We start from the raw sequence: 14742 nt of genomic DNA, 5'->3' as shown, positions 1-14742 counted from the left end.
GATCCGAGTCGCTTTCGAGCGGCCTCGAAGGCGCATCTGTTAAACGTGAGCCCTTTGCGTTCAGTTCACGGTGTTCACGGCGCCGGGTGTCTCGTGGAGATACAGTCGGAGCCTGTTCAGCGTGGTTTCTTGTGCATTTGCCACATGGTTGTGCAGCGGTAGCCGAACACTTCTCGTGTGCCTTTAAGGGCTCTTGAACGCTGCGAGCTGCGTATTCCTGCTGTTCCAGGGTCTGGCACGGGCGCAGAACTCGGTGTTCCGCGGGCCAGCGGGAGTCAGAAGCCGCAGCCGCGCTATCTGAGCGTCGCCTCCACCCTGCGCTGCTCCCGGGACCTGCGTGTTCCACCCTATCTGGTGCAGATAGGAAATTTTGGGAGCAAACCCTGTCCTGTTTTACACAGAGGTCAAGGCAACAATCCTGTTAACTCCGTGTTACTAGAGCTCAAACCATCAGAGCCTGGGTTTGTTCTCAAATGCAATCACCTGGTAGACTCAGCAGTCCTGGGTTTGGCATCGCGGTGTTCGCGCTCTCTGGGGAGAAGCCTTACTAAACCCATTAACTGAATTGTTCTCCCTCCAGAAAATATGCAGCCATTTCCTCTTCGGAGCAGCGTCAGAGTTACAAAAACGACTTCAACGCCGAATACAACGAGTACAGAGACTTGCACGCCCGGATAGAGAGGATAACCCGACGGTTTACGCAGTTAGACGCCAAGCTGAAGCAGCTTTTGCAGGGCTCTGAAGAATATAAGGTAGAAACAGACACACATCTCTTATTTTTGTTGCAAAGCCGCTTGTGCAAGTCGCTGCGCTGCGACTCATTGTTCTAACAACCCGGTGCGCGGGGCTGTTTGGGCCGGGGTTGGTGTCTAAGACGCGCTGCCCGGCGCTGGGGCCGCGGAGCTGCCGGCCTTGTAGGCTGTTCTTAAAACAGCTCCCTGTTGTTTCGTTTTCGAGCCGCAGCGCACATCATGGGACTTGTTGACAAGGAAAGGCCTCAGTGAGACAATTGGCGTCTTGAGCCAAAAGCTGCTGGAAGCTATTAGTGTATCCCAGCCAGAAAACTCATATTTGCACATATGGTTGTGTATCGGGGCTGGAAGGGGAGTTAGTACGGGGTCATCTGTTCCTCTGGAATCTTTGATCTTAATAATGTAGCATTATTCGACTTGTCGGACTGATTTTAAAAGAGCTTTAGCTATTCGTTATCTTGAGAAGGTCTCACTGAGCGTAATAAGGAGATTTTTACAGAGCACCTATTGTACTAAGCACTGTTTCCTTCCTCAAACATCCTTCCCCTCTCTCTGAGAAATCCAGCTATTCCTTGCTGAATTATTTTATATCACGGGGGGGAAATTAGTTTGAGTTGTGGAGGGAACGTCAATGATCCTGCTGGGGAGTTGGGGCTGATCCCGGTGCTTCTGGTGTCCCCAGTAAAGCTGTGGAACTGGTGGGGGTTGGAACCATCAGATGTCATGGAGAGAGTGGATTTTGGTCAGTATTAGAAGGAAATGTGTGCACTGAGCCATGGGTGAACACTTGCCTGCTGTGCTAGGGCGCGGGACTCTTGCTTCTTTTGAAAATAATAAGCTATCTTTTCCTTTTTAGACCATCCATGATCAAATTTTACAGGAATATCGGAAAATTAAAAAGGTAAGTAACAATGGCTGGCCACAAAAAAAGGCTTTTGGGTGGGTTCCCCTAGTGACTGAAAGGGATGGGGACGTGCCAAGTGACAAACCCAGGCTCTGAAGCTTTCCAGCAGATCTTTGTTCAGCTCCAGCTCGGCCAAAAAACGATCCCTGCGTGGATCTGAGCGGGGTTGAAACTGTCCCTTGGATCCTGGGGAGCTTAAAATGGCTTGAATTGGCACCTTTATCCCCTCAAGTGACAGAGAAGTTGGTGTTTTAGCGGCACAGGCTGAGTGATTACGGCACGCTCCAGGTTGTGGGGTCTGCGGGTGTATTTGGGGTGATTTGGGTGCAGTTTTGAGCACATGGTGCCCCGCGGGGTTGTGTGGGGTGGGCAGAATGGATGTAAAGGAGCATATATATGTGTACATATAAAGGAGCAGCTGCTGGCTGGGGGGATTTATGTCTCTACTGGATGAGGTGGAAATGCTGGGGCACCCACACAACGGCCTAGAGTTGGGGTTTATTACTTAAACCTAGGATCTGGCCCCGAGCTTTGCTGCCCCCGAGAGGCGTAGCAGCTTTTTGAACATCCCCTGTGTGTGTTACGAGTTCATCTTCTGTTTCAAAGCTCCCAAACCTGCGCAGTTCGGTGCTGACACAAAGTGATGCTCATTGGAGGCCAAGACTGACCCAGCTGTGCCTAGTTAGGCTGAGCTTTACTCCAGGTGCACTCGTTTCCCTGGGACCAATCTCATATTGACAAAAAGTCCTTTTGTTTGACCGGAGTGGGTCCATTTTTAATTCCTTGGCCATGTATTTGCGCTCAGCGCTCTGGGCTGGGTTCAGCGTCGGTGTCGCCCCATCCTGAACCACGTCCCATCACCGCCTTTCTATTTCTTCTCTTTGCAGACTAACCCGAATTACAGCCAGGAGAAGAACCGCTGCGAATACCTCCACAACAAACTGGCTCACATCAAAAAACTGATAGCAGAGTACGACCAGCAGCAGTTCTAGCTGGCGCCGAGCGGACTGGGGAGGGAGGAGAACCAATTAAAACAAAAATCACCTGGACGTTACGTTCCCTTTTATACAACCAGATCCCCTTCAGAGACGAACGTTAATTCCTCGCGGTGGAAGAACTTGGGGATTATTTATGATGTCGTGTGAGCCGGGTGGCGAGCGCGGCCCTCTCAAGTTAGAGCCTCTCTGAATGTCGGAATGTAACAAATAAGAGAAAAAAAGACAAAAAAAAACCCAACCAAACAAAAAAAAAAAGACTAAAACACACAAAAAAAATCTTGCTTATTTGAAGCCAGCGTTTGACACTTAAGGGAAAACTTAATGCGAAACGAAGCTCCCAAAGGTTAAGAATCGGTAGTTTTTTCATGGATTAAAGTTTGGCGTGAAGTGTAACTGCCCCTGGCCCGGGTTATAAATTGTCCTTCGAATGGTGAGGAACTGGAATGCTGCTCGGTTACCTGCTCTGGCGCCCCCGACGCCCCCGTCCCCGCGCCCGCTCTGCTGCTTGGCCACCCCCGTCCCCCTTGGCTTCCCGCAGGTGGGGAACGGCCCCGTGCGGCGCTGACCTGGAGCCTCCACGGGGAAATACATTAGAGGAAAAGCAGAAAAACATACAAAAAACCCCTTTTTTGGTTTGGTTTGAGTCAAGGTTTGGCAGCGGCCTCTCCCGCGCGCGCGGCCTCTCAGTCCTTCACATCGAGACCTGCCTGTCTTGTGACTTTTATAATTTTATATATATATATAAACACCAGGGCAGCCAGTTTTATTAATCACTAATGAGACTATGGTCTATTTTTGTATTTAAAAGAGGGGGGGCGGAAAAAAGAGCATCTTTTCTAAAGCTGTGCCTCCCTTTTCCCTTTTCCTTCAGGCCAAGTGTTGCAGAACCTGTCCTGTCTCGTAACCGCAGTATTACTGGGGGGACAGGCACCCAGAAAGGTCACTTTACGGACCCAGAGGAGCGGAGGGGAGGGGGATGTGATGCTTTTCTTCTTGTTTTGTGTTTTATTTGGGTTTTTTTTGTGTATTTCCAAAGCAGCAGCAGCAGCAAATGGCTCTCGGAACAGGCGCCCGAGCGTGAGAGGAGCGAGGTGCCGCTTTCCCATGCGGGTCTTTCCCCCCTTGTGCTTTATCTCGCCAGCTTCTCCAGCCTTTCTTCTTGATTCTTTTTCTGTCTTTAGTTTGGACTCGAAGGGAACACGTTCAGAGCGTGGCCAGGGGGTGAGAATCACGCCAGAAAGCACAAAGGTGTCCTTTAACTCCGCTGTTTCTTTCTCTCCCCTTTCAACCCTGCCAGCCTGTGATTTGACTTCTCGCTTCCGTTACCCCAAGTAGCGGATTCCTTATTCCTTTCCTTGGCGTCTCCTCCCCCGAAGAGCCCCCCAAGGAGAGAATGGCACAGATCAGGAGGGAAGGAGTTCTTACACAAAGAGGATTGTATTTTTTTCCGCCCAACACACACAAAAAATGGGTCCATCTGCTGTATTTAAAATAATAATAATAATAATAATTCCATTCTGGCCAGCTTGGTTGTGCCGCGTCGTCTGGCCGGGGCCGCCGCTTCGCTTGGGGTCGCATCGCTCGGGCCCGTCTCTTGTTGAGAGTTCGGGGACGCGCACCGGGGGTCGGTGATGGGGAACCGGGGTGTCCGGAGGCGTTTGTCCCGTTTACGCCGTCCCGGCCCCTCGTGCTCCATCCGCAGCGTTTGCACCGCGGGGCGGGTTCGTCACCAACCGGGGGCCGCGCGTTGGTTGGGGCAGAAGGCGGATTTGGCGCACGAGGAGCCCGGCGGCCGATTCTTCCACGGAAACGCTTCTCCTCATCCTTCCTACTTCGAATCGGGGTATTTTTGTTGTTGTTGTTGCTTTGGGGAGGGAGGGGATAGAGACGGATCTCGATCTTTATACATCTGCTATAAGATATTTTTGCAAACAGAGTTGTATACAAAGATGTATTGTGTACATTTACATGTATATTCTGGAACTTCTAAAAATTTGAATATAAAAAAAAAAACCTGAAAATATTTAATGAATATCCAAACTGTGAGACCCAATTAGCATTCAACAACCTTCTGCTTCACTTTTCTTTTGGACTGTGTTAAAGAACTGTAGTTGAATCTGCCTTTTTTTGTTGTTTTCCTTTAGAGATTATGAAGCTAGGCAAATTTTGTGCTTTTTGGGTTAATAGAAACCAGTTCTAGGTGATTAAGTATGATCTTAACTTATTGATACTGTGTTTTACTTTGTAATATTGTACTGTGGATAAAACTATATTGAGCCATGGAGTTGGAGTTTACAAAAAGAGCTTTTCACTTTGCCAAAATGTTACAATTTAAAGGCAGCATAGTCTTCAGCTTTCCTAATCTTTTTTCTTAAGAGCTATAGTGTCTTTTTTTGTACACTAAAAAAAAAAAAAGCTGAATGCTGATTTTGCAACATATAATAAATTCACTGTATTGGAAAACGAGCAAAGCAGCAGGTCGTACGGTTCTTTGCAGTGCGAGGAACGGAGCAAGAGTTGAGTTGGTCGAGGGGGTTCGAGCAGGGACGGGACAGCAGGACAAGGTGCTGGGTGCGGGTTGTCCCTTTCTGTCGCCTTTTTGCTCTTTGGAGAAGGAAAAGGTGTGAAAAGCGATGGAAGAGCAGGGACTGAGCGAACGCCCATCGGAGCATCCCGACCACGCTCTGCAGCGTCTGCAAAGTCGGGCTTAATGATCCCTATGGGCCCTTCCACCTTGAGACACTGATTATATGTCACCAATGTCCCCACACAGGGCGGGGGGTTGGACCCTGTGGGCTGCGAAGGTCCCAACCCAAACTGCTTGGTGATTCTCTTTGGGGAGGATTTTTCCACTGGGATCAGCTGGGGGTTCCAGCCTCCAACGCCAGTTTTTTGGGGGGGGAAAAGCTGCTTTTGAAGCGCCCGTCGCTGGGGGCGGTCGGGAGGGTCTCAGGAGCGTGACGACCCAGGTTGTGGTGGCATTTGGTGCCAACACGTGCATCTGGAGCTCACGGCGGATCAGAAGGGGCTGAGCTGGGCTGGGTTTGACGTCTGAGCTCGCGGGGGGTGAGTCACGGAGGGGCCGGCGCTGCTGCTGCTCTCCCACCCCCGGCGCTGAGTCACCCAGCTGGGGACGCAAACGGCAGCTGGAGCGGCGTTTCTGTCCCTTTGCTCTGGTCCTGGGGCTCCTGCAGCATCCCTGGGGCAAGACAAACCAGGGGAGAAACATGTAACAGACACTAAACATCTTCTGTTTTCCTCCCGCGCTGCTTTGGGGTCCCCCCTCCAGCTGCAGGTGACAGTGACAGCTTCCCAGGTGCTGGCAGTAACTCTTGATCCACCCAAGTCCGTCTCCAGCCTGCGGTGGATTCTACCTCCAAAATGGCAAAATACGCAGAAAGGGAAGATAACCCAGCAATCAAAGAATGTCTTACAAATGCCTTATTATATATATTTTTAAGGTGGGGGGGGAACAAGGAGGGTTCTGCTCGCTCCTGTCTCGCCAGCGTGGACCTTGGAGTTGACACAACAGCGCGATGCTCCCACGGCCGAGGGTTCGCTCACACGGTCACGGAGCCAGAGCCGGCTTGATGCTCGCAAATCCCCAAATCCTCAGGTTTTTGCTTCCAAACGCCACCTCAGAGCCAAGCTGCACCCCCGAGCCCCCCCTTTGCCATCTTTAATTCCTCCCTTGTGTCAGCTGCACCCCCGGGGGGTTTGGGTGCCGAAGGGCTGGGGACGTGCGTGGGGACGCTGGTGCGGGAAGGGTCCCCGTCCCCTCCTGTCCCAGCTTTCCTGGGGAAATTGTTCCCAACCGCTGGCAGCTCCGGGGTCACGCACTGAGCTCGTTAACTGGGAGCTGCCCCAGTGGAAATTTACTGGCTGGGTCGGCGGTGCCAGCGCCAGCCCGGCTCTGCCGCTGCCTCCTCATCCTCACCCAGCCGGGGCCGCTCCCCGGGGACAAGGAGCTATTTCAGGCCGTGTCCGTCTGTCCCTCCTGTGCAGGCTCAGGAGGGTCCCCGGGCTCTGATAATTCGGGTCATCCCGAGGAAAAGCGTCACTTCGCACCGCATCAAGTACAAGATGCCCTTAAATTGGGGTCACGCAGATGCAGGAGGGCAGAGGTGACCCCGCGGGGTCCTGGCTGTCTGGGGATGCTCAAAACGCAGCGAAAGCCCCTTGGGATTTTCCTGCGCACCCTTTACTCGTTTAGAGGAGGAAGCTCATTAGAATAATTTGTCCTTGACACGGTCTGATGGTGCTTGTCCCTCTTGCAGAGCAGCTGCTGCACGACTGTCCCGAATCGGCCGTTTGTCCCGTTCCCCGCGTGGGTCTGTCCTTGGGGACACGGCACCCAGAGGGTGACAGCGCAGGGACAGGGAGGACAAGGAGCTGCGAGCTAAGGAGGGGTCAGGAACAGGGAAAAAACCCAGTTGTGAACGGAGGAAAACGTGGCCATGGGTGTTTGTGCTGCAGAAATCTGGGGTTGCTCGTGTTGGCCTTGACCTGCTGGGGGGCAACGGAGGGTCCTGCTTGTGTCCCCCCACAACCGAGCCCTTCCTAGCATCCCAAACTCACGCAGAATCCGGCCCTGAACCTGCTTAGAATGAACCACGGGGGGAGTTTGTGTCACGGTGGCAGCTCCTGGGGGGTTTGTGGCTGGGATGCCCGTTCCCGGGGGTGGAGGGGGGGTCTGCTGGAGCGCCGTGGGCACCATTGCCGGGGGAGCGGGCCGGTCGCTATGGCTCTGCGGCTGCCCTGGCCCCCCGCCAGCCCCCCGGCAGCTGGGGAGCGAAGGCGCTTTGGGCGGCCGGCCCGGGCTCCCGGCCCATGAGCGCGTTGGGCGAGCGGGGGGGGAACGAGGGAGCCCCCGCTCATGCGGTGCCGAGCGTGGGAGGAGTGCGAAGGGAGTGGGGGAAGGAACAATGGTGGGAGTTATGGGAGGGGGGCAGAGAGAGAAAAAAAAAGGAAAAGCAGTGGAAAAATACCAGTTCTGGGCCCCTGGCAGCGCCGCCCGGACCCTCCCCGCCCCAGGATTATTGTACAAAGAAATGTTATTTTTGTTTCAATAATTTGCTGAGGCACTGGCATTCCAGCGCGGGGCTCGTTTTGTCCTCCAGCCCGGCACCAAGGGATCATTGTTCCTCCATGGCCAAAGGGGCCGGACGCGGCCCCCCCCGGCACCCCCGTGCCCACCGCCGCCTCTCCCCACCGCCGCCCCCCGCTCCCGGCAGGTGCCCCCGGCGTTGTCCCCGGTGGGTCCCGTCCCGCCGGCTGCCAGGAGCGCGGGTGGCGATGCCAACGTCCCCCGCGGAGCCGGGGCCGCGGGCGGGCGGTGGGTGGCGGTGCGCGGAGCCGAGCTGTCCTCGCCACGTCTGCGGGGAGCGAGGGTGGGGAAGGGGCCGGGACCCGCCCGGGCGTTGCTCCTGCTCCGGGGGCTCCTTTGAAGCGGGTCCTGCCCATTGAAAGGCGGCCGGAGCCGCGGGGGGTGGCGGAGCGGGGTGCCAGCCCCGGCCCCTCGCTGCTTTTTCTCCCCGCTCCCATGGCTGAAACGTGGGGTGCAGCGGGGTGGGGGCTGCGGGGCAATGCGGGGTGCACACGGGGGGCTGCAGCCTGACACTACCACCACCTTTGGGGTGCCCATGCCAGGGGCTGCAGGGTGCCGGGGGCTCTGGGGTGCCGAGGTGTTTTTTGAGGTGCCCACACTGGGGGCTGCAGGATACTGGGGTGCGGATGCCAGGGGTTCTGGGGTGCTCATGTGGGGGGCTGTAGGGTGCTGGTGCCGTGACCTTTGGGGTGCCCGTGCCAGGGGCTGCAGGCTGCCAGCGGCTCTGGGGTGCCAGGGTGCTGGTGCCATGGTTTTTGGGGTGCCCATGCCAGGGGCTGCAGGGTGCCAGGGCTGAGATGCTCATGCTGCCAGCAGCAGGGTGCCGGGGACTTTGGGGTGCTGGGGGCTCTGGGATGCTGGTGCCCTTGGCTGCGGGACACCGGTGCTGGGTGCCCACGCCGGCGGCTTTGGGGTGCCAGGGGCTCCGGGGTGCTGGTGGCTTTGGGGTGCCGGGGACCGCAGGACAGCGGTGCGGGGATGCCGGTGGCGGGTCTGGCAGCACCGTGGGAGCAGCGCCGCGGGCCGGTGCCCGTGGGCCGGTGCCCGTGGGAAGGCGCAGGGTGCAGGAAGCCGCCGGCTGGGGACACTCAATGGCCGGAAGGCGGCGGCGGGACCCCCCGGTCCCGTCCCGGGCCCCGGGCCCGGCGCCACTTCCCCTTCCCGGGTCAGCGGCCGCTCCCGCCGCCTTCACCTCCCGGACCCCCCCGGGAAGAGCCGCCGGCGGGACCTGGGGCCGCCCCGCACCTGCCGCGGGACAACCGGGAGCGCGCGGGGGGTGCGGGGGCGGCGGGGCACGTGCGGGCGGGGGCGGTTGGGGTGGGCGGGGCCGGCGAGGGGGGCGGGTCCTGGGAGCCGATTAAGCGGCGGGAGCCGGGGCGGCCGCGGCCACGATCGCATCATCCCCCGCGGGGAAGCACCGGCAGCGGCTCCAGCGCGGCCCGGTGAGTGTCCGGTAAGTCGTGCCCGGTGGGTGTCCGGTGCGTGCCCGCTGGGTGCCCGCTGGGTGCCCGCGGGGAGGGCGGGGGCGGTCCGGATGGGATTTGGTCCTTGGGGAGCGGGGCCGCCCCCGAGATCGTGTGGCCCCGGACACGGCGGGGTCAGCGCTCGTCCCCGTGTCCCCTCTGTCACCCCAGCGTGCAGGGCCATCCCGTGTCCCCTGCATGCTCTGCCACCTCAGACCTCTGGGACATCCCTGTCCCCGTGTCCCCTGTGCCCTTTGCCACCCCAGGGTGCAGGGAGAGCCCTTATCCCCAAGTCCCTTGTGCCACCCCGGGGAGCGGGGCCAGCCCGTGTCACCAGGTCTCCCACATCCTCTGTCGCCCCAGGGTGTAGGGCAGCCCCGTCCCCAAATCCCCTGCACCCCTGGGAGTGGGGACAGCCCTTGTCCCCATGTCCCCTCTGCCACCCTGGGGTACAGGGACACCTCATGTCCCCTGGGTACATCCCTTGTCCCCCATGCCCTGCCACCTCCGGGGAGGGCACAGCAGGGACAGTCCCGGAGCAGCACGGGGACCCTGCACCCTCCCGGCTCGCTGGGCTCTCAGTAAGTTCCCGAGCTCGTGGCGGGGTCCAGGGCGGGGACGATCACCCCCCGTGGGAAGGGGACACGGTGGCCGCCCCACCGCCGCCACCGCGCTGGGAGGCCGCGGGGCACGGAGCCAGCGGTCCCCACCGGCGGCACAGCCTGGCAGCGAGCGGCGGCCGGCAGGGCGGGGGGGCCGGGCGCCCGGCGTGCCAGGCCTGCGGGGCTGACACCCATTTCCTTCTATTCCAGCTCCGGGAACAATGGCAGAGACATTCCTTGTGGAGAGCCCCGACGTCACGTACAGCAAGGACTTCATCGAGGCCAAATACACGTACAGCACCGTGCACGTCTGCACCGAGAACGGCGTCACCAAGGTGGGGACGAGGGGCTGGCGGGGGGGGCTCGGTGCTGGTTCTGCTTGTCCCCACGTGTCCCCTCTTCTCTGTCACCCTTGCGGCTCTGCAGGTGCGGCCGTGCTCCACCCGCTTCACCTTCCGGACGGGGCGGCAGGTCCCTCGCCTGGGGGTGATGCTGGTGGGATGGGGGGGCAACAACGGGACGACGGTGACGGCGGCCGTGCTGGCCAACAAGCTGGGGTTGTCCTGGATGACCAAGACGGGGCGCAAGGTGGGTGTCCCGTGGCGGGGATGGTGACACGGAGCTCGGCTGTTCCCGTCTCCACCTGGGTCCTGCACCCCAGTTTTACCCTGCTCCTATGGAGGTGATCTGCAACTCCAGCCCCCTGTTTTGGGGGAGCTGGGGACCCCCTTGTGCTGGTGGCTTCATCCTCATGTTCTCCATGGCAGAAAGCCAACTACTACGGGTCCCTGCTCCAAGCCTCCACCGTCTGCCTGGGCACCGGCCCCACCGGTGATGTCTACGTGCCTTTCCGGGACCTGTTGCCCATGGTGCACCCCAACGACATCGTCTTTGATGGTAGGTTGGACTCCGGGGGGACCTGGCGCTGGCGTGGGGGGACCCTGAGTGGTTGGTCACCCTGTGTCCCCAGGCTGGGACATCTCCTCGCTGAACCTGGCCGAGGCCATGCGGCGTGCGGAGGTGCTGGACTGGCCGCTGCAGGAGCAGCTCTGGCCCTACCTGGAGAAGATGAAGCCCCGACCCTCCATCTACATCCCCGAGTTCATCGCCGCCAACCAGGAGGAGCGAGCAGACAACGTCCTGCGCGGGTCCATGGCTGAGCAGGTCCTGGCGGGGTGGTGGTGCTGGAGGGGGGACACAGGCAGTGGGGGGGACGCCAGCGCGCTGACGTGTCCCCTTTGGGTGGCATCCCAGGTGCAGCAGATCCGCAGGGACATCCGGGACTTCAAGGAGACCAGCGGGGTGGACAAAGTCATCGTCCTCTGGACGGCCAACACGGAGCGCTTCTGCGATGTCACACCGGGGCTCAACGACACCGCCGACAACCTGCTGCGGGCCATCGAGGTCAGGGGACAGGGGAGGGGAGCTGGGACAGTGACATGGCCACCCTGGTGGTGCTGAGCCTCCCTGTGTCCCCACAGCAAGGCCTGGAGGTGTCCCCGTCCACGCTCTTCGCGGTGGCCAGCATCCTGGAGGGCTGTGCCTACATCAACGGCTCCCCCCAGAACACCTTCGTGCCGGGGGCCGTGGAACTGGCCACCCAGCGCCGCGTCTTCATCTGCGGCGACGACTTCAAGTCAGGTCAGACCAAGCTCAAGTCAGTGCTGGTGGACTTCTTGGTGGGCGCCGGACTCAAGGTACGTGGGGACAGGGTGGCCCAAGGTGAGGGACCTGCCTGTGACATGGGGTGACCTGTGCGCACCCCCCTGCCCAGACAACATCCATCGTGAGCTACAACCACCTGGGGAACAACGACGGGAAGAACCTCTCGGCCCCACAGCAGTTTCGCTCCAAGGAGATCTCCAAGAGCAACGTGGTGGACGACACGGTCCAGGCCAACCCCATCCTCTACGGCCCCGAGGACAAGCCCGACCACTGCGTGAGTTGGGGGCCAGGTTGGGGACACGCAATGACAACGGGACCGGGGGGACAGGGTGGTGACGAGGGGTCGCTTGGCAGGTGGTGATCAAGTACGTGCCCTACGTGGGGGACAGCAAGCGCGCGCTGGATGAGTACACGTCGGAGATCATGATGGGCGGCACCAACACCATCGTCATCCACAACACCTGTGAGGTGCGTGGGTGTCCCCCGGGGGGTGGCACGTCCCCGGTGGGTCACTCACCCCCGTGTGCCCCTCGCAGGACTCGCTGCTGGCCAGCCCCATCATCCTGGACCTGGCCATCCTGACCGAGCTGTGCCAGCGCATCAGCTTCTGCACCGAGGGGGACCCCGAGTTCCAGGGCTTCCACAGCGTCCTCTCCATCGTCGCCTTCCTCTGCAAGGCCCCGCTGGTCCCCGAGGGCACCCCCGTGGTCAACGCGCTGTTCCGCCAGCGCAGCTGCATCGAGAACATCCTCAGGTACCGCGGAGGGGGGTCCCGCCCTTGGGGGGTCACCTCCCACCTGCCCCTTGCCCCTGCTGGCACCCAGGGCTTGTGGAGGTGTCCCTGTGCTCGATAGGCAGGTGGCAGGGCCAATGGGTCCCAGTGCCCAACACCAGTGGGTCCCCATGCCCATGGGTGCCCAACACCAGTGGGTCCCAGTGCCTGTGGGTGCCCCGTGCCCACGGGTGCCCAACACTAGAGGGTCCCAGTGCCAAACACCAGCAGGTCCTGGTGCCCAACACCAGTGGGTCCCAGTGCCTGTGGATGCCAGTGCCCATAGGTGTCCAACACCAGTGGGTCCTGGTGCCCAACACCATTGGGTCCCAGCGGCTGTGGGTGCCCCATGCCCACGGGTGCCCAACACCAGTGGGTCCCAGTGCCTGTGGATGCCAGTGCCCATAGGTGCCCAACACCAGTGGGTCCTGGTGCCCAACACCAGTGGGTCCCAGTGCCCGTGGGTGCCCCGTGCCCACAGGTGCCCAACACCAGAGGGTCCCAGTGCCAAACACCAGTGGGTCCCAGTGCCCAACATCAGCAGCTTCCAGTACCCAGGGGTGCCCCACACCAGTGGGTCCCAGTACCTCTGGGTGCCCAATACTGTTGGGTACCCAGCACCAGTAGAACCTGGTGCCCAGTACTGGTGGGTACTGGTGCTCAGTGCCTGTGCCACCAGTGGGTCCCAGTGCCCAGCGCATGGGCTTCCCAGTGGCTCCCAGTGCCCAGGGGACTCCCCAACACCAGTGGGTCCCAGTGCCTCATACACGGGGCTCCCAGTGAGTCCCAGTATCACATGCATGGTGTTCCCCGTGTGTCCCAGTGTCTCCCAGTTCCATCCCCAGTGCTGGGGTGCCCACCCCTCACCCCCTCTTTTTTCCTCCCCCCTCCCAGGGCCTGTCTGGGGCTGCCCCCCCAGAACCACATGCTGCTGGAGCACAAGATGCAGCGGCCGGTCCCCAGCCCCAAGCGCTTCTGTCCCGGGGGGGCCGCCTGCCCCCTCGCCCCCAAAAAGACACCGGGGGCCACCCAGCTCAACGGGCACCCCAGCCCCAGCGCCCCCCCCCGGCCGGGCCCCCCTCTGCACGTCGACGGGGCCGACTAAGGGCGGGCACCTGTTTGTATTTCATAGCAGCTTTTTAGGGGGTGGTGGGGGTGGATTTAGGGGCTGGGGGGGGGGGACACACCCACGCCCCGTGTCCCCCCCCGCCCCCCAGCACTTGGGTGCCCCCGGCTCCGAACTCGAAACTGTGAAGCTTTGTACCCGCAAATAAACTCAGAACACACCACGTGCCCCCCCCGTCTCGCCTGGTTCCTTGTGCCCCCCCCCGCCCCGGGTGAAGCAAGAGCCGAACGCCGGCGCCTTCTGAAAAAAATCAACTTACATTTATTGATGGGGGGGGGGCGGGGGAGGGTATTTTTTGTTGTTTTGGGAAAGTTTTTAATTTTTTTTTCTTTTTTTTTCTCTTTTTTTTTCTTTTTTTTTTTTTGGGGGGGGGGGGGGGGGGTGTCCCGCGTTTGGTTTGAGAAGCAACAAGGGCTCTAAAGGGACTAGAAATGGGGGGGGGGGGGGGGGGGTTCCCTACACAGAACGACTATGGGGGCTGTAGGGGCGGGGGGGGGGGTGCGCCGCTGCGGTTGGGGGGGGGGGGGGGGTCTGAGGTCCTTTCTGTTATAAAAGAGGAAAAAACAAAAAAAGAAAGAAAAACACACAAAAAATTCCTTCATATTAAAGTTTTACAAGTGGTCCCTATTGGGGGAGGGGGGCGCGGAGAGGCGGGGGGGCCCGGTCTGGCGCTCGGGGAGGGGGGGCCGGGGATCACAGTGCTGGCTGAGCACACAGACGGGGCGGGGGGGGGGGCCGGGAACCCCCCGCGGCGAGGGGGGCTGCTCTCTGCACTGGGGCCTGCCCTATACAGCGGGGGGGGGGAGTGCTCCACGGGGGGGGTATGGCTTGGGCCCCCCCTCCCCAGCACAACCTGGGGTGCCCCTGGCTTTGGCGGGGGGGGCTGTGCTGGCAGGACAGCCCCCCCCCCCACCCCCCCACCCCGGGGCTTTGGCAGGGCTGGGGGGGTGGCTATGGACTCCCCCTTGTTGGGGGGGGTGGATGCCCAGTAGGGCACTGGGAGAACTGGGAGGGGGTGAGTGCCCCACACAGATTGGGGGGTGGGCGGGGGCAGCATCGCTCATTAGCATTCCAGCTAATTGTAATTAAGTGCATGTGCCCCAGCTGGGCAGCAGGCCAGGCTGGGTGGGGGCACAATGCCGTGGACCACCCCCCTCCCCAAAAATCCTCCTCCTGCCACTGCCTCCCGGGGGGGGAGGGCACAGTGCCATGAACGCCCCCCTCCCCCCCCCCCCCAAAAAAACACCCCCCCCCATACACAAGGCAGGGGGGTGGTCAAAACCCCCCAGTCTGTGCCCCCTCACTCCAGCACCTGCCCCCACACTGTGGGGGGGGAATCTGTGTTTGGGGGGG

General features: G+C 60.3%; 2 protein-coding genes across 2 annotated transcripts in view; both read left to right on the top strand.

Annotated features, from left to right (window-relative positions):
• The window catches only part of ELL (elongation factor for RNA polymerase II), a 47276-nt gene extending 42157 nt beyond the window's left edge, over positions 1–5119 (top strand). The window contains exons 10-12 of the mRNA XM_080359376.1: positions 581–752; positions 1609–1653; positions 2544–5119. Coding sequence (XP_080215502.1) covers positions 581–752; positions 1609–1653; positions 2544–2648 — 322 coding nt within the window. The 3' untranslated portion in view covers positions 2649–5119. The remainder of the gene's footprint in view (positions 1–580; positions 753–1608; positions 1654–2543) is intronic.
• Positions 5120–10047: 4928 nt separating this feature from the next.
• On the top strand, positions 10048–13668 carry ISYNA1 (inositol-3-phosphate synthase 1; the record flags this gene model as incomplete). The annotated part of the gene is made up of 10 exons (XM_080359346.1): positions 10048–10161; positions 10253–10414; positions 10594–10723; positions 10797–10990; positions 11081–11230; positions 11308–11523; positions 11601–11765; positions 11846–11959; positions 12028–12245; positions 13158–13668. The coding sequence occupies 10 exons, from the start codon at positions 10048–10050 to the stop codon at positions 13366–13368; spliced, it is 1674 nt and encodes a 557-aa protein (XP_080215472.1). The 3' UTR covers positions 13369–13668.
• Between the last annotated feature and the right edge of the window lie 1074 nt (positions 13669–14742).

This window comes from Nesoenas mayeri (genome assembly GCF_963082525.1).
Source record: "Nesoenas mayeri genome assembly, chromosome: 25".
Classification (NCBI taxonomy): Eukaryota; Metazoa; Chordata; class Aves; order Columbiformes; family Columbidae; genus Nesoenas; species Nesoenas mayeri.
Note: the sequence above shows the minus strand (reverse complement) of the source record. Positions and strands in the feature narration are given on the sequence as shown.